The sequence below is a fragment of the Podarcis vaucheri genome (genome assembly GCF_965113315.1).
Source record: "Podarcis vaucheri genome assembly, chromosome: 3".
Taxonomy (NCBI): domain Eukaryota; kingdom Metazoa; phylum Chordata; class Lepidosauria; order Squamata; family Lacertidae; genus Podarcis; species Podarcis vaucheri.
In genome coordinates, this window is record NC_138761.1 from 73,534,244 (window position 1) to 73,553,348 (window position 19,105).

The window sequence follows — 19,105 nt, forward strand, 5'->3', positions numbered from 1 at the left end:
TTAAGGATCACAGCCTCAAGAGAATGAGTAATTTGATTATAACATAGATTCATGTGGAAAGTACCGTAATACAATGGATGATGAACTGGGTATGGCCATGGGGGATTCAGGCTGTGATCATATACAGTTAACTTGCAGTAAGTCCTACTGAACTCACTGGGGCATACTTCTGAGCATACATGCATAGGATTGTGCTTTAAAAATTACATCCCTAACCAGTTTGGATTAACTTACTGTAACTTGCTCTAAGCCACAAGTTTAGAGTATATGGATAATCAGTTGATCGAACAAGTTAAAGTCTTAAAATACCTCAGCCTTATTTTTCAGTCAACAGAGTCATGGGGAGCACATCAGAAATATGCAAAGAAAAACGTGTCTCAAAGTGCATACAAAAGGTGGCAATCACATACCATCAGCAATTAAAAGTGTTTCAAGCTAAACTTCTAGCACAGTTATTTATATGGAGCTCAGCTTTGGACAGGACCTCACCTTGTATCTACAGAAGCTGTTCAATCTAAGTTCCTAAGGCATTTTTTTTTTTCTGTTTCATCCTGTGTTCCAAATGCTTCATTGCGCTTGGAGGCTAATTTCCCCTCTGTTGAATTACAAATTTGGTGTAGGACATTCAGTTATTGGCTTCAGCTGAATTTAAACCCCACCAGTCTACTACCCTTAGTATCGCAAAATTGTCATGAGAGCACTTAGACTAAAATTGTCAACCAAAAGCTTTACTTTTCTCGTTTATCACCACAACAGTTATTAACACTGAGTTTCAGTAAAGCAAATAATTTTATTAGATGGTGCCTATATGATATTGAGCAACAGAATGATTTGGCCATGATAAAGAAATTTTGTCCATGGTATGATTATTTCCTACCTAGTCGTTTTGACACGTTGGCACCCTATTTGCAAAATTTAACAATTCCAAAATACAGATGAGCTTTCACTTACACAAGATTAAATATACTCCCTTCAGCTGTACTTGAGGGTTGATTTCAAAAAATTCCGCTGGAAAAAGAGTTATGTATAGTTAAGTTTTTACCTCTATCTCCAGTACATTTTATTTTATTGCTATGGCTTTGGCTAGTGGCTGATGAAAATTATTATTATTATTATTATTATTATTATTATTATTATTATTATTACTCTAAATCCCTGGAACAAGGAAGTAAAATGATCTATCATGAGAAATAATATTTGATGTCAGCCAACATTTTATATGTCTACTGCCTCATTGCATTTAACATTCATGCCTCACATTCCTTTTGCTCTTCTGCCCTTTCCCTCTTCCAATATTTTATAGAAGTTTCAAGAGAAGAATATTTCTATATGCCAACAAAAATAGCACCGATAAGTAGTCACTGATAATTATGATGAACAATCACCAGTTTGGCCTGGTGCAAACACGGCAGAGCACTGTTAAAGAGAGTACTGTTCTGTGGAGGGGAAATAGTTTCCTGACATTTTTAAAATGAACATCTATAATGTATCACTTTCAGATGGAAGTAAAGGGGCTAGACTGCCAGGTCAATATTGACAAGTGCAAAGAAGAGATAAGAAATGCATAGTAAGAAATGCAGTATAAAGGGGGGGAATTCACTAACCTGGGCAGTCAAATTGCAGCAGAAGTTGAGATCTGAAGGAAGATAAATGTAAAGATTAGAAAAGCAAGTACAGCACACAGGAGCCACTGAAGATCTGGTGCCTTAGAAAATGTCCAGCTAAAAATCAAGATGGCACTGTAATACACAGGTACCATATTAACTTTGGATAGGAAAAAATGTGTAGAAGGTGGCATGGATGAAGAAGAAACAGAAAGAGAAAGAGGGGAAAGTACACAAGAGGAGGATAGTGGGAATAAATATTATATTTAACAGTCATACTTGAGAATATCTAAAAAGATAATCAAACTTATTTTTATACAGACATAGAAAATACTGTTTTAAAGCAGCTAGTTGTTATTGAGACAATTATGCAAAATGCTCAGTAAATGCTTAACTCAGTAAAAGTAAATTAGGAGTTAATTCATAAATTCATACAGAATTTGGAACCTATGCTTGCCAAGACTGGGTTGTGCCCTAGACACTTGTTTTGAAGATCACAGTAAGTTTGACACACAGTGCTCTGCAATTTGAGTAAAATATCCACAAAGTCATTCATCCTTTTTAAAAAAAGATATTGCCAAGTATTATTTAAGGCTGGATCCAAAGGGCCTCTCTGGCAATTGGAAGGTATGTGTGTTTACAGGGGCAGGGGTTCTCTACTTTTCTCTGGTTCTGTTCTCCAGCAGCCCTCTAAAGCACATACCAAAGTTGCTACAGTCCTCCAATTTTAAACGTAGGCACTGGGCAGGGGCAGACACAGCAGAGGTAAATCCAAAGGCAAGTAAATTGTTTTATAATCTTTTCCAAGCAATCTAAAGTTGAACTTCAGGAATTTAGTCTGAAGATTTTTTTTTGGGGGGGGGGTCAATAGTTCATTAATGACAACTTGTTGAGAATCCAGACACTGAAGGTTAAGATGGGGTTAGACAAGCAACGTTAGCAATGTTTCAGGTATGAGTTTTCATCATTATACATAATGCTACTGGTGTTTTTCAATGGAGTAGCCTTATTCACAGCCCTAGCTGAATAAGCTAGCTACCTCTGTCTATTATCAGGTTGTCTTTCAGCTCCAAATTGATAGCAGATGTCCACTGTGAGCAGGCTTCCTAGTCATTGCTCTTGAGCAGGCATAGGCAAACTCTGGCCCTCCAGATGTTTGGGACTACAATTCCCATCATCCCTAGCTAACAGGACCAGTGGTCAGGGATGATGGGAATTGTAGTCCCAAACATCTGGAGGGCCAGAGTTTGCCTATGCCTGCTCAAGAGCATCACCAATATGGAGATGTCACGGCACAGTCACAGGGTGTCTGCACACATTGCACTTGCCTTGCAGCATCCTGGAGCTGTTTCCCCTGATGCCACCAATCATCAGTAGTTAGGGCACAAGGCAATCTATTCGGAACTACTATTTCTTGCCTGAGTTAGGCCTTCAATGCACCTCATGAGCAGGCTGACCTCATTTCTATTTCCTAGTACAAATTCAATTTTAGAAAAGATACGTGGATATATAAAAAGTCTTGATCAATACCCAAAGCATACCCATTTACAAAAAAAAAAAAAAAAGACCATGCAGGAAATATGAGATATACAGAAGGTAGGACAAACACTGAAACCAAGAGGTCCCCTTAGGTTTATCTAGCACCCTTTTTTATCAAACGCTAGATGAAAACCTATGAAATTCACAAAATTGAAGTTGCACTTATTCAGAAACAGAGATCCCTACCACAAACAATTTCAATGTACTTCAAAAATGAGCAAGGATATTCTCTAAAGAAGCCACAGCCGCCAGCTCAAATGATTTATCCAGTTTACAAGACATTGCATTGTATTATATATCAAGTCAACACCAAAGACATAAATTTGCAAAGGAGGAAACAAAGACATTGTAAATTATTTAAGCATCAATGTAAGCAAACGTTCAAAATATCACATCACGCTGCAGTAAAATCTGAAGTAGACTTCTGCTTGGGGGGTTTTCTAAGTGTACTGAACACCTGTACATGAATGCTTCCTTCTGCCAATGGGATGGAGTCTGAAAAACACACTTCAATGTGCTCTGTCTATTGAGAATAGAGTTTGGATCTCATGCTCCCCATGTTGGTTTTGTCACTGCTTCCTAAGATTTTTTTTTTTTCAATTTGTAGCAAATAACTTGGCCCAACACACCTTGATTTCTCCATGTTAGAACACCCAAGGGTCGGAACAGAGAAAGGGAGAAGGCTACTAGAACAAGCAGCCAGTTATTAGTAAGAAATAAACCAGACAGAATAGATGAAAAAATGGGAGGAGGGGAGGAAAATGCGGTAAGAGAGAGAAGGGGGAATGCAGTAGAACTGAGGTAACACATTGAGTTGTAGATGCATCTACATGCTGCCAGTTCTGTTGTGATTCAGAAAAGCAAGAACAACGTAAATTCTCTCACTATCTGCCCTAAGTTTTACATACAAAAACCTTACCCCATAGGCTTCACATGCTTCTTCAATAGATTAAGTACAATACCACAATATTGGCAATCATAATACCGAACAACAAAGCGATGCATTCTCCCAGCACTTACCAGAAACAAAGGAAGGGACAGAAAATACCGTATTTTTTGCACCATAACACTCACTTTTTTCCTCCTAGAAAGTAAGGGGAAATGTCTGTGCGTGTTATGGAGTGAATGCCTGCGGGTGGCAGGGGGATCTGCTGCAGTCGTGAGCAGAGGATCCATGGTTCCCCTTCCTTTCCTCCTCCGTGGTTACAAAGCATGGATCCACATGGATCCTCAGGATTTTTGCATTGGGCTACTCCAAACTCACTGTCAGATCACATGTCTGTGGCCACAGCATGAACCACAAAAATCATATATCCACTATTTCGTTTAGAATATTTTTTTTCTTGTTTTCCTCCTCTAAAAACTATGTGCGTGTTATAGAGCGAAAAATACGGTACTTTAAATGTGCTTTTTGGGGATTGTAAACTCTTCAAATATAACCGATTCCATAAAAACGATTTATATTTCTTGCTAGGGTTTTACAAAAAGTGATTTTCAAACGAAATCAGAGTTAATATTTTAAGTAATGACCCAGGAATATTGTGTGTGTGTGTGTGTGTGTGTGTGAATGACTTATTTGTCTCATAGCCTTTGTGCTAAGGACTGGACACACAAAAGCAGATCCATCCTTCCTGCCCAAATATTGGGAGCTATCCTCCAGATTTAGTCTGCAATTCTAAACCCACCTAACTGAGCACACTTCACTGAATTTAATAGGACTTTCTCACAGGCACCTTGTTCCAAAGCTGATAACAATTGTTCCCCAATTCCGATGAAACAGGAAACTATGATTAATAAGAGACTTCTTTACTTAATCATGACTTGTACAAAGGGGTTGCATACAGATGCAAAGCAACTGTGTATCACTTGGCTTATTAAATCAATATAAAAATGTCCAAATTTAATAAAACGTGTATAAAACGAAGAGGATGCATAGCCTTTTAAATAAATAAAAAATTGCTAAAGAGAAGGCTCATAACTTTTGCAAGTTGTAGCAAAATAATATAGTTGTAGCTAAAGATATAAACTGCAAAAGACTAACGCAGCTACACCTCTGGAAATTGCTGTATGATTTATCTAAAAGTTTCACAAAGCCTTGAATAAAACAATTGTTTGGTTGAAAACAACAGGAGGCATGACAGAATGTACTCAATTATAATAGATTCTGCTAAGAGCCAGACAAAGAACTACTAAGTTAAAATAACCAGGTCTTCTATACCAGAAGAATTCTGTTTTAATCATACATAGATTAACTGCAGTTTATATTTACATATTCCTGTTCAAGGTTACATAGGATTTAAATATTTGTTCCTGGGATCTTCTTCATTTGGACTTAAAATGTATCTATTTCTTATATTCCTTTAGAATAATCTATCTATCTATCTATCTATATGAGAGAGAGAAATAAGTTTACTTACTAGGTGCACATAAGGTATGAAGTATCCAAATAAGGCAGCCGGGATCCCAATAGCCCAGATTAGATAACTCTTAATTTTAAAAATGGAAAAATTAAAAATATTTTTTGCAGGAGGAAATGTGGACTTGCTCTTTTCCCCATTTTCTTTGGCACTGGGAATGAGAGGTTTGTAAGTAAAACCAGCCAGGAAAAGAACGAACACAAAAATGCACAGGATCCGAAAAGTGTTGTATAAGCCAACTGAGTCAATCAGTACAGTTAAAAGAAAGGGCAGTGTTACAGTAAACAAGCTGCTGCCAGCAGTGACAATGCCATTCACCAGTCCCAGGCGCTTCTTGAAATAATGCCCCAAAATGACCAGGGATGGCTGATAGGTAAATGAGCAACCACAGCCAAATAAGATTCCATAAGTGAAGTATAGAGGTCCAAGTGAGCTACAATAAAACAGAAAAAGTTAACAGTTATGTTCTGCATATTTCTTTTATTTTCCTTATAAAAACACTTTATGCTACCTTCTGTCCCTAAGAAGGGATCCCAAGCTTGTTTAAAACAGTAAACACTAAATGCACATAAAAACAAGATAGCATTAAGAGTTGAAGTAAAATGATAGTTAGGAAGATTAATATATACTAAGAATCTGGCAGTATAATAGCATTTTAATTTCTGTCTAAAAGGCAACGGGTATCAGTTTAACCTCCTTTGAGTTTCCTGCTTGGCAGGGGGTTGGACTCGATGGCCCTTGTGGTCTCTTCCAACTCTATGATTCTATGATTCTATGATTCTATGAGTTGGAGTTCCGCAACTGGGACACTACTAAGGCCCACGTCATCTCACGGTGACAGAATGAGGGAGTTCTTCAAATGTGACTTCATTTGATTTGCAGGTTTGTGGGGTAGGTTGTGATCCAGCAAACTAGCAAGCCATAGTTAATAAGCACAAGTTTGTAGAGGCTTGAACAACAAGACAAGCTGTGGTTGATCTAAAACAGAAGCTGTGTTAATGGACTTATCTCCCTAGTTTAATACACGTAATGGAAAACTGGAAGAGTTCTCTCTGAACAATATGTATTGAAACCACAGTTCTGTATGCTTTGTTTCTGAAAAGCAAGCTACCCACATCTTATCTTCTCCTTGAAGAGCAAATAGATTATCAGAGAAATTTATTTAAAACTTCATCTGCAGCTGTTGAACTCTTATTTGCTTTACTAAGTTCCTGGAGGTGGAAAAAATACTTATGCCAAAAAATACAGATGTGACTGATGCACAACTTTAGGTCACACAAGAACTTGGACATGAAGACTGGATTGTTTAAAAACTTTTTTTTTTCTTCCAGTGACACCCCCCTCGTTCGATTCTCAAGTTCTTTCACAGATTGCTTTGAATAGTCCCTCCGCTGTTGGAAATTAACATTTTAAAAATAACATAACCTCAGTTTCAAATGAAATTTGTCATGTGGCAAGCATAGGGGAATTGCTATTTTAAAAACAAAAACTAATTCAAGCTCTCTTGTGTACACGGTAGTTGCACAGTTCTCTGGATCCAATGTGTGTGTTCTATCAAGATTAATGTACAGTGGTACCTCGGGTTACATACACTTCAGGTTACACACTCCGCTAACCCAGAAATAGTGCTTCAGGTTAAGAACTTTGCTTCAGGATGAGAACAGAAATCGGGCTCCGGTGGCGCGGCAGCAGCAGGAGGCCCCATTAGCTAAAGTGGTGCTTCAGGTTAAGAACAGTTTCAGGTTAAGTACAGACCTCCGGAACGAATTAAGTACTTAACCTGAGGTACCACTGTACTATTATAAACATCATAAACCTGCTTTTTTCCATTGTTCTATAATAGCTACAAAACATAGGAGAGGCATCAGTAAAAATAAGAAACCAATATTTACGTTTAGTTAACAAAAATAGGTATATCAATAATTAGTAAGGTTTTAAGAAACAAGAACTCTCTGTGCAGGATAAATCAATGTTATTTAAAATAATAATACATTATCTCTACTAAATATTCAAGGATAATTAAATTTGGTTGGAAAAGTATATTTCTGCATATTAATTTTACTGAAAGCTTTTAGAGCATGTTCCAGTACAACAGACTCATTCAAGGCCATCATCATTAATAAGTGAGGAAGTAGCATTAAATACTGGTTAATATTTATCTAGACCTTATGACTCATTAAAACAGAGATTAAAAAAAGCACAGAGTTGTGTTTGGTAGAAGAAAAGCAGACAGCCACATCTAAGATGTTTCTTCACAAATCTAGTGGGGAGGGAAAAGGGGGGGGGAGCACGACACCAATATAACCAAACTGCTTATGCCTAGCATGTGGCATAAGGTAATAGAAGGCAAGTCTGTTCTCCCTTCTAAAAATCTGCTCAAATAAGCAAGAAATGTTCCTTTCAGGGATACCATACCACCACTAACCTCTTCTCCATTTTGTTTTCTCCATCAGAAATCTCCCCCATATACAAGGTGCTTATCAATGGAAAGACACACTATCTGGCAATAAAGAGGTGCTACAGGGTTCCATCATTGGAAAACATGAATGCCTCTTATTTTATTAAGAGCTTAAGAACAGCCCTGTGGATCAGTCCAAAGCTATTTAGTCCAGCATTCTGTTTCCCACAGTGACCAACCCAATGCCTATGGGAATGCCATATGACAGACATGAGTGCAACAGCACTCTTCCTTTCAGCTTCCCCAACAGCTGGTATCCAGGGACATACTAGCTCCAATACCGGAGATAACATTTAGCCATCGTAACTAGTAGTCATTGGTAGCCATTATGCTGGCTCTTTCCTTGGTGCACTATCTGTGCAGCCCAGTGTATGAATTATCTTGTCTTGCAAGAATGAGCAGCAAAGAAAGGGGCTGGTTCACAGCTCCATGCCTAGTTAAAAATCTCATTACTGCTTTAAACATACTACAGGACCATAGGCAAGAAACCTAGACATTCTTATAAAAGATTACTGAAGTAATCTATGTGAAATTATTTTAACCCTCCAAAGTGCTATATAAATGCCAAATATCACTCTTTTATGTTAATTACTTCTGGTTCACTTAGTCAATTTAGAAAATCATAAGGCCACAGAATACTTAGGTATATATTTCTTACATTTAAATTTTGTTTGACAGAACCTTGAGTAGACACTTGAACTTTACTTTCTTGCTTTCCTCCTGGACATATTGAGCTTAATACTTGATTATCATAAATGACAGTTTAATACTTGAAAGGCTGCCTTTCAAATATTTTGTAGCACATAATACTGCCTTGTCTATGTCAGAAGAGAGGTGCAGCATAACCCACCATGCCATGTGCTCACTACCTATAAAGAATGTATGGTAAGGTCTGCAAATTAAAGCCATGTAGCGGTGGTATCTTCAGGATATATGATCAGGATGCCAGGAGGTATCATGTATCTTCGGTCAGCCAAAATGGTCTAAATTAAGATACACTGCTAAAGGCCATGTGCATTCAGAAAAGTCAGTGGAATGTTTATTCTTACCTTACAAATGAGCTTGACAAAAGCCCAACAAGTGCCACTGCTGCTCCAACAACAGCTACTTTCCGGCAGCCAAATAGGTTGGTAAATACACTGACTATGGGAGAACAGAAGAAGATCATTCCCATGGACAGGGAACCAACCCAAGCTGTAGAAAAGATTAAGAATAGAACAGTTAACTTAATATGGCAGATTTCATTACATGACAAAATAACATATAGTGCAATTATAACTAGTTTTAAAGGAACACAGAAAGAAATCTTGTAAGTAAAACAAACTACTAATCAGCATTTTGTTTAACCGCCAGTTTGAAAAACTTCAAGTTGAACTCTGGGTACTGCTGTGCAAACTAACAGGCTAAGAAGAACCTGCTGGATCAGGCCAATGGCCCAGCCACTCCAGCATGTTGTTCTCACAGTGGCCAACCAGATGCCTGTGGGAAACCCTCAAGCAGGACCAGAGCACTCTCCCCACTAGTGATTCCCCAGCAACTGGAATTATAGGCATATTAGATAAGCAGTCTTGATCAATTATGTTAAATTATAGTAAAATTTGTATTGTACAAAAACAAAGACCATATGATAGTAGTTGCTAGTCAATGTAGACAATACTGAGCTAGATGGCCTGACCCAATATAAAGCAGCTTCCTATGCTAATTCTCATCATCCCTGACCACTGGCCACACTGACTAGGGCTGAGTTGCAATCCAGCACATCTTCATCACTTCCCTAACAATAGGAATTTCCTTCCCACTTACTGACATAATTTCAACAACCACATCAGGGACAAAAAACACAGTATTTTATAGATCTAATGTGTACTCTGAGGCCTACAGCCATCATTTTTCCAATATTCCCTTTCACTCCCACTGTTTAATCATTCTGTTTTGTCTCTAATTAAATTAAGGTAGTAAACTCAGAGGCTTGGGTCCTAACCTTGCTCCAGCCAGTGGGGAGACAACCAGTGGCATGCTGTGAATTTTTTAATAGGGGAACAGTTAGGGCCAGAGACAGCAGCTTGTGAGAGCAATTGAGAGGAGGCGCGACGTCAGGCATGTAAGCATCACACCTGCCTCCCTAAGTCAGGCAGAAGCTTCATGGACTTTGGGAAGGAGGCTCCAGGCTTTAATACTCTAATTTACCGGGAACATTTAGGGGACTAGTCCAGTCCCCCTAGTCTACTGATTGCACACCACTGGAGGCAACATTTGTCAATTCCCCATGCAGCCCCTTACACTCACTGACAAACGGGTTCCAGAGGGCTTGGGGAAACTGGCAAATGTAGTCACTTCCCTGGTTCTTTCTTCTGTAGATAGCAGAAGGCTACATTTGGATCCTGACCAGTAAGAATGATGCAGTATTAAAACTGTGTGTTTGCATTATAAAGCAGCTGCATAAAACTCCACTAATCTAGATGCTGGACAGTGAGTGTGCTTGTGTTAATAGGGAATTCTAAATGATAGTTTCGAGTGCAAGGTTTGGAAGTGCAATTCCTGCAGTCCAGCTCCCTGGGGCGCTTACATCTTCCAGTGGCGTAGCGTGGGTTGTCAGCACCCGGGGCAAGGCAAGTAATTTGCGCCCCCTAACCCGTGGATTTGCGCCCCCTAACCTGTGGATTTGTGCCCCCTAACCCTAACCCCCAGATGTTGCGCCCGGTGCGGCCGCCCCCCCTGCACCCCCCATGCTACGCCACTGACATCTTCACTTGCAGAACTCATACGAAACAGATGGGGTGAGGCAGAAGATATGGTCCAGCCTTTCCCTGGGATCATTCTAGTGCCCTCAACAAGTAGTACAGGAAACTGTCTGAATTAATGCTTGCAATCAATGCTTACAATGCTTACAAATTGTTCATCATTGTTCATCAGAAAAAGACGCATTTTTTTGGCTTTATGGTGGAAACATCTTAAATATCTACTGCAAATGTTGCTCCACATACTTCCCAATCATGACCACCAGAGGGTGTAGAGAAAAATAGATTTGGGTCCTTTGGGGCCTGAATTTCAACTGGCAACTAACAGCAGTTGTTGGGAACTGAAGGAAAATATTAGAGTGTGTGTACTCAGAAGCCTATAACCAAATTAGCATATTTTTCCAATTAATGCCTCATACAATTTAAAATTAGAGGACTTATTTTATGACTAGTGGCTGAAGAATTGAGGGATAGCAGCTATAAAACAGAGGGGCATTGTATTGAAGGGCATGAGACATAGAATAAAAATAATAATTTAAAGGAAATAAAATATGTAGCACAAAATTAAATTTACCAGAGTATTTGAACATCATAACTTAATATACTTAGGATGGCAACCCAAAAGGAAAGACCTGTTTTACACATGTTGAATCCAACAGACTAGAGTGTCCAGCAGCCATACGAGGTGGCAATGATTGTGTCAAACAAAGCTTTCTCCTCTAATCTTATCCAACAGATGCTATGGGATTTCTTAAACAGGCAGGAATCCCTAGAGGCCTAGATGCATCCTCTAACTGCCAGGAAAGTTTTCAATACATAATTTTACTCTTGTATTTGATATAACTTGATTCCACTGTTGATGTGAGCTATATACCAGAAGCATTAAGAACAATTGCTTAGGTCACTTTGACTTCTCCTCCAAGATGGGGATTTGATAACTGGGGTTGTGAAGGCCAGCATGTACAAGGTGGATCCTTACCCAAGAATTTCGTGATTTAAATTTTTTTGCCAGAATTGATAATGCTTTCTTTAGAAAGGGTTGGCTTCTCAGAGGTTGAAGAAAGCAATGATTTGTCTACTCTTAAATAAACATTTTTTTAAAGATAAGGGCAGTCAAATCAATCTAGAGCCTGTTTTCAACCTCCCTTTCTCAAAATGATTTGAGCACAAGATAACACAGCAACTCCAGACATTCCTGAGTTGTGTGTTTTGGCTTCAGCTTTTTCAATGTGCCAGAAACTGCTTGATACATGATCTACTAGGGAGGACCAAGGGAAATACTTCCCTCTACATTTTGTTCGACTTCTCAACAACATTTGATATGGTAGGCCAAAATATTTCTTTTAGCTCCATTACAAAATTTGGCTGGTGCTTGAAGGGCTGCATCCCAGTAAGACAAAGTTTTATAACTGAGGACAGTGTTAGCAACCTGGGACTAACCAAGGTGCCTTAAGCTCCAATGCTTAACATCTACAGAATGTGAAGTTACCAAGCAAGTTCAGAAGCTTTGGGGTTGACTGTCATCAGAAGATGACACCCAGGTCTATATTTGTTCAGAGAAGCAATCTCTGCCCTGAAACTGAATCCATACAAGACAAAGATTATATTAGTGGGAGCATTTCTGCCCTGGAGAGGAGCAGTTTTATCTGTGATAAGGTGCTGTTGCCTGAGCAGGTGAATGGGTTACTGTTGTATTCAGGCCTGCTTAAGACGGATACTCTCCCCCATTCCAAGTAGCTCAGAACTTGCTACACTAATCCATACTTCTACAACTTCCAGTAGAGGAGATGTCCTTGAAAGCTTCAACTAATGCAAAAGCAACAAGTCTTTCATCAAAGGTCATGTCCATATTTAACCTGTTCTGCTCTAGTTACATTGGTTACCAATTTGCTTCCAAGTTCAATTATTCTTTAAAGCCCTTCACAGCTGGAACTCACAAATCTGAAAAACCAAATCTCCTATTCCCCATAAGATCTGACTAATCAGCATTGTTTTCTGCTCTGTTTTCAAAAAAGTAAGGATGACGCAACTAGAACTAGAATCTTTGCAAAAGTGTTTCCAAAGCTTTGGAAACTTCTGCCTAAGCAAATATGAAAAATAACATCCTTGCTGGGATCTTAGAGAAACTAATACATTTTCCTGCAAGATTTTGGTTGATTTTGCCTAGTTGCTAATGACTACTGTGTTACTACTGATTTATTTTAAAATAGGTTTGTTTTATTCATTACTTTGACAAAAAAGTGGTTTATATCTTACTACAAAAAAGTGCCCACTAATTTTTGCCTTTGTGCTTTAGACCAAAACTTGATCAAAACTTGATGCAGTTCAGTGCACCGCATCAGGAAGAAGTAGTAAAAAGACAGTTTAGAACACCAATATAACTTGTCTGATACGGCAAAATTTTGTTTGCCACTATATTCTGAGTACAGCAGTATACTTAAATGTTTAAATAAATATTTTAAAATGTGAGTTCACATATCTATATCTCAGCTCCACTGGCAAAGCTTCAAGATAACAAGCAAATTTGGCAGCAGGGCAAGGAGGCCAGGGCTAACTACCTATTTGAAATTCCCAACTCCCAAGTAAATAAAGTCAAATACAAATATAGAAATCTAGGTAAGCAGCCAGCAGCATACGCTCCAACATTTCTCCTATAAAAATAGGGACATCCTAAGGAAAAGCAGGACATTCCTGGATCAAATCAGAAACCAGAACGGCTTCTGTAAATCCAGGATGGTCCCTAGAAAACAGGGGCACTTGTAGGGGCAAGCAGCAGCATTGTGGAGGCTCTCCACTTTATTATTATACCACATGGATTACTATTTGCCTGCTTTTCTATTGTTTAGTCACAACAGCATACAATTTAGCACCCAGATACAACTTGTGGCCAGAACTGTAATTTCTTAGAAAGACAGGATACATAACAAAATCTAGATTTCTAGAATAGCAAAATAGACGAAGTTGAATCTAGAGATTATAGTGTTGTGGAGAAAGATGGTGGAATTTATTAAGCAGAGGTTGAGCTATGTTACGTAGATATCAAAATCTGATATACAGCTATTGCATTATGGCCTGTTAAATAAGGATTACAAGAAAGAGGAAGGATAATCTAGGAGCATGGGTAGGCAAACTAAGGCCCAGGGGCCAGATTCAGCCCAACTGTCTTCTAAATCCGGCCCGTGGATGGTTCAGGGATCAGTGTGTTTTTACATGAGTAGAATGTGTGCTTTTATTTAAAATGCATCTCTGGCTTATTTGTGGGGCATAGGAATTTGTTCATTTCCCCCCAAAAAATATAGTCTGCCCCCCCCACAAGGTCTGAGGGACAGTGGATCAGCCCTGTTGAAAAAGTTTGCTGACCCCTGATCTAGAGTCTGTCCTGGATTTCACTTCCCCTAAAACCATTACCTCAATTTACTCCATTGTGGTAAAGCATAATGGGGTGAAATACTAAACAGATGTTTGTCTGCAGAATGACTGACAATAACAATAGTTGCTCAATCTGTACTTTCCACATTATTTTTAATAGTACATTCAAGCCCTAGTCATGGTTTAACTGTTAAGCATAGTTACAAATTATCAATAAATACCTAAGAAGTTTATAAAAATTATTTAAAGTAAAAGCAGCCACCAGAAATTAACAGCAGATTAAATCATATTCTTGTTGCAGACATTTATTGGAAGTAATTTATGTCATCTTATTGAGGTCTGCTAAACATCATCTCCCTCACATTAGCCAAGACACAATGAAATGCCTGAGGCAAGCTCCAAGTGGAGGGAGGAACAGCAGAGTGCAGGAAGCTGTGCCACAAATGACCATGTTTCCTTAAGCTCTTTTCAGACTTTGGGTCAAAGAATAGCCAAAAAACAACACAACAACAACAACAACCTGGTTGCAATGTACTTAAAAAGGTGCCTAAAAAGAAACAAGCTGTTTCACTTAAAAACTTAGCACTGTAACAGGTCAGCAGAGCCATAGGCCTGTTGCTTGCTAATCAGACAGGAAGGACTTGACTGGGAGCAGAGGTGAAGGGTCCCCCCTTCTGAGATAGCTTGGCTTGGTGGAGTGTGAATAGCTCTGATACATATCCTCTGAAGTTTGATTCATATCCATTTTACTTCTTCTGATATCAGAACCCTTACCAATTTATTTTTTTAAAAAAGGTATAAACCCTTGGGCATGGTAATCCATTTTCCAGTCCCCAATTTATAACTTATTTTACTCAGCTGAAAATACTCTGGGTTAAAAGACATAATCTGTCATTTAGGCAGAAACAAAGCAAGCCCCTTTGAGGCTGTGATTTCCTTGGTTAGTGCCACCTGCCATTTCACATTTCAGTACTGTGACTAAATTAATGGCGATCCAAAATAGTCAAACTGAAGGGATGGGACCTGACAATATGCTGGACTCAGCTTGAAGGCATCCATACTAGGGATAGCCTATGCTTGGTATTGCTCCCTCACCAGGACTAGCCCAGGTGCTATTGCTGCCATCTGAAAGGAGGATGCTTCTTGTCTAGGATACAGGATTGTAGGCAGGGAAAATAGGCAGGGAGTAAATCTCCTCTTAATGTCAAGTCTGCCAGCCAAAGAGAATACATTTCCTGTGCAAGAACTGTGTGTGTGTGTTTCTGCTTGCCAGAAGCCAATGTGGGAGGTACACTCCACTTTGCAGCCAGTTCCACTGTTCTCCTTCATGGGGAATGCAGCAGATATGTGGCAGAAACTTCCTTCAACAGGGGAAAGAAACTGCTTGCTGACAATAAAGGGCTTCTCTTTCTTCTCCTTTAGCATGAATGATGAGTGTATCTATTTGCCACAACAGACTGCTGATTCAGTGAAGGGGTCTAGAGAGATTCTCCAAACTTAACAATGGGTAAAAGTTGGCATCTGACCAGATTATCCATGTAACATTTCCCCATGGTTGCTGGCTGACCAGAGATAGATTAGGCTCCCTCCAACTGAAGATGTTGGAGTTTGATGAAATTGCCAGGACTCCAACACCTGCAAACTCTCAACCTGCATGTGCTAAGGGACATTACTGTAGATTATGTCCTGCTAGTCGCTTTGCTAGGCACGGAGCTGGGCTGCCAAGAACAAGAGGTTGTCCTTTCCCAGGCTGTTGCCCAAGCAGGTATGGAGAAAGAAAGGTGGTACAGAATGCCATCTCTTACTTCTCTGAAGCACCTTGATGACCACTGAAGGAGGGAACAGAGCACTAAACCTGAGGGGCTGAAATAACTCCTTGAAACTCTGGGCAGCTGATCCCTGCTTAACAGGGAGGAAGCTGTGTGCTACATGTGGGGAGCTATGAGGGGGTCTTCTCACTACTCCATGTGGTTGTCCTGCCCACCACTTCCAAAAGAAGGCTGTATGGATCTATGATCCACAGAGCATTGGGCATTACCACTACAGTGGAACCTCAGGTTGTGGACGTAATCCTTGATGGAGGCATGTCCGCAACCCACAGCGTTCGTAACCTGCAGCACCGCGTCTGCGCATGTGCATGATGCTATTTGGCGCTTCTGCGCATGTGTGAAACACGACTTAGCGCTTCTGTGCATGCGCAAACGGCGAAACCCAGAAGTAACCCTTTCCGGTACTTCCAGGTTTCCCGCTGTCCGCAACCTGAAAACACCTAACCCGAAGCGTTTGTAATGCGAGGTACCGCTGTAATGCCTAGTGCTCTTCAAAACATTTCCCCCCGCAACTACTTCTTTCTCTCTTTTTGTAAGCTACTTCAAAGCAGTAGCTCAGGAGCAACAGAGTCATCCTGACATTCTCTGGAAGGCAGAGCCCAAAACAAGATTTCTACTCTCTTTTAAGGAAAAAGTGTTTTCCTATTCACCCTGTCTTCTTTTTCAAGAGAGGTTAATTCTCTGATGTATGCTCCACTCCTTCTGACTGAGAATAATACACTCATCTGCTCTAACAGTACAATCCAGACTACAGCTCTGCTGCAGCTCTCCTGTACTGCATGTTCCATACAAAAGACCATCACAGAAATGTGCTTGTAATCTGAGTGAATAAAGCAAGTCACAGAGGAAAGACAAACAACTTCAGGGTCAACACAGTCCTTTGATTTCTATTTCTCACCACTTGGAAGTAACAGATGACAAGTTATATACTTGTTGCTTTATAACTATCCCTCTTTAGTCAGTGACATTAAAAGTTTTTTAACACAATGTTTCAAACTTCGTATTTGAAATGCATGCAAACAACTGCTGTTAGAAGAAGCAGATTGACCATTTATGTAGCTACAAGTGTACAGTATCACATTTGTATTACATTAGAAACACATACAGTTCAATATAAACCATTTATATTTAATAAAGTTGGAACAAGTATGGATGTTTACAGTTTCTATTACATTGTACTTAGCCCTGTCTAACCCTTTAGCAGGAATTATTTTGATAAATTAATTTTATAATGAGAATTACAGTGATATGATTTATAGGTTGTTTTGTAGCTTGCCAGAATAGCTGTTGGAATTCTTTTATTTCTTCATTACACATAATTAGCAACCTTGCAATTTTCTACCTTGTAATTTTCAATGAAAAGGTTAACAATTATGCCTAATACGCTCTAGGTTTTTAAGAAGACAGATACACATTCAGAAAGCTGACTACTGCTTTTCAAAAAACAGGTGAATTCAGCTAGAACAGAACAGTACGTTTTGTTTCAGAAGAACAGGGATGCCCAGAGGCAAATTTCAAGTCTATTCCCTTTTAACTTGTTTTTCTTTTATTATTTCAGAAATAATTGTAAAAAACAAAACAAAACTCAAAGCGATTTACAAATAGATAAAACACTAAAATCAATTTAAAAATACAACAGTATTTTAAAGCATACAAAAGTTAAAATATTGAAACAAATTAAAATTACCTCAACTTTCTATGCATCTGAGTAGGCTTGTGTGAACAAGAATGTGCCTCCAGCCATTAGTCCTAAAAAGTTTAATGCCAATTTATTTATTTATTAAATTTATATCCCACTTTGGGCTCCTCTTGGAAGAAGGGCAAGATAAAATTTAATAAATAAATAAATGCAATAATCAAACATTACCTAGCTCCCATACAAAGCACCTGAAAATAGTAGTGAAACTGACAAGCTTCATCATCACCTCTAGGGCAGGTCTGGAGAAGCACCTTCACCACAGAGTTGAGCTACTGTAGGTTTAACTCTAACCCAGTAGCACTTTTACAGTTGATCTTTGATGTCTCACACATTCATTCATGTTTTTGCAAGATATTGCAAATAACTACATTATATTGCATCATCCTCCAAGGAACTCATGGTTCTTCATGCCTCCATTTTACCCTCACAGGGCTCACTGGAGGCTGGTTTATTAGAATGAATTAGGCACTGCCCACCACCCTCAGGTCTGCCCTGAGGTAGCCCCACCTGCCTGCTTTCTTTCTTACAACCAGCTCAAGGGGTGACAGTGCCTGTCAGCTTTCTCCTCCTTAGTCTGTGTTGCCCTTGTAGAATTCAGCAGGGAGGAAGATGAGGGGGAAATGAGAACAAAATGAGAATTATTTGGCTCTCCTGTTATAGGTTCTGGCTCCACCAATGGTTGGTCTCCCTGCTTTCCATCCTGGGCCTCCCTAGTCCTACATGAACACTCTTAGAGTCAGATTCATGTACCTAGGACAATCCAGCACAAAGACTCTGGCTAGTGCAACAGGGCTTTCCCCCATTTCCTCCCCCCCCCCCCATGCCTCTGCTCTGGAGGGTTGGGAGAATCCCCAGAACAGCACACAGAGGCAAGGGTGAAAGGGAGATGGTTCCATCAGTGCAAGCATTTCTGCTTTTGCCGATGGAACAATCTCCTAGTGCCATGTTGAATTCTACCCTTAATCATCATTCTGGCTTCCTGTGTCACAGTCAACGGTATTTAATTTTCGTTCATGAATAGTTTTTTTTTTACATCCAGCTACCAATGATTTTTACAACAACAGAAATTTAACTGAAATAAATAGAGGGGATGGGGTCTGAAATATCTATCTATCAAGATTGGAAAATGAATATGCCACATCCTTAACAAACACAAATCATTTTATGGTATCCTTTTAAAACAGATAAATTTCTGTGGAGAACTAGTTGTCATTGAGGGAAGAATTAAGGAGAAAACCAAGGTGATAAGCATAACAAAGGCCCTAAACTTGAATGGGAGGTCAAAGGCCTTTCAAATAATTTATATACAGTTATGTCATTGCCTCCCTATAGCATAATTTATTAAGCCCCAATACATTCAACTTCTGCATAAAATATAGTAAAAAATATTTTTGTACAACAAGAACATGTGGTTTGTTTGTTTTTTTAATGCAGGAGAAGCTCTGCAATAAG

At 39.2% G+C, this 19,105-nt stretch overlaps 1 protein-coding gene across 1 annotated transcript in view; it reads right to left on the minus strand.

Annotated features, from left to right (window-relative positions):
- Window positions 1-19,105, minus strand: part of SLC16A10 (solute carrier family 16 member 10) — a 40,655-nt gene that overhangs the window by 11,860 nt on the left and 9,690 nt on the right. Inside the window, exons 2-3 of the mRNA XM_082216781.1 lie at window positions 9,068-9,212; window positions 5,561-5,993 (exon numbers count right to left, since the gene is read on the minus strand). Of these exons, the coding sequence (XP_082072907.1) occupies window positions 5,561-5,993; window positions 9,068-9,212 (578 nt within the window). The remainder of the gene's footprint in view (window positions 1-5,560; window positions 5,994-9,067; window positions 9,213-19,105) is intronic.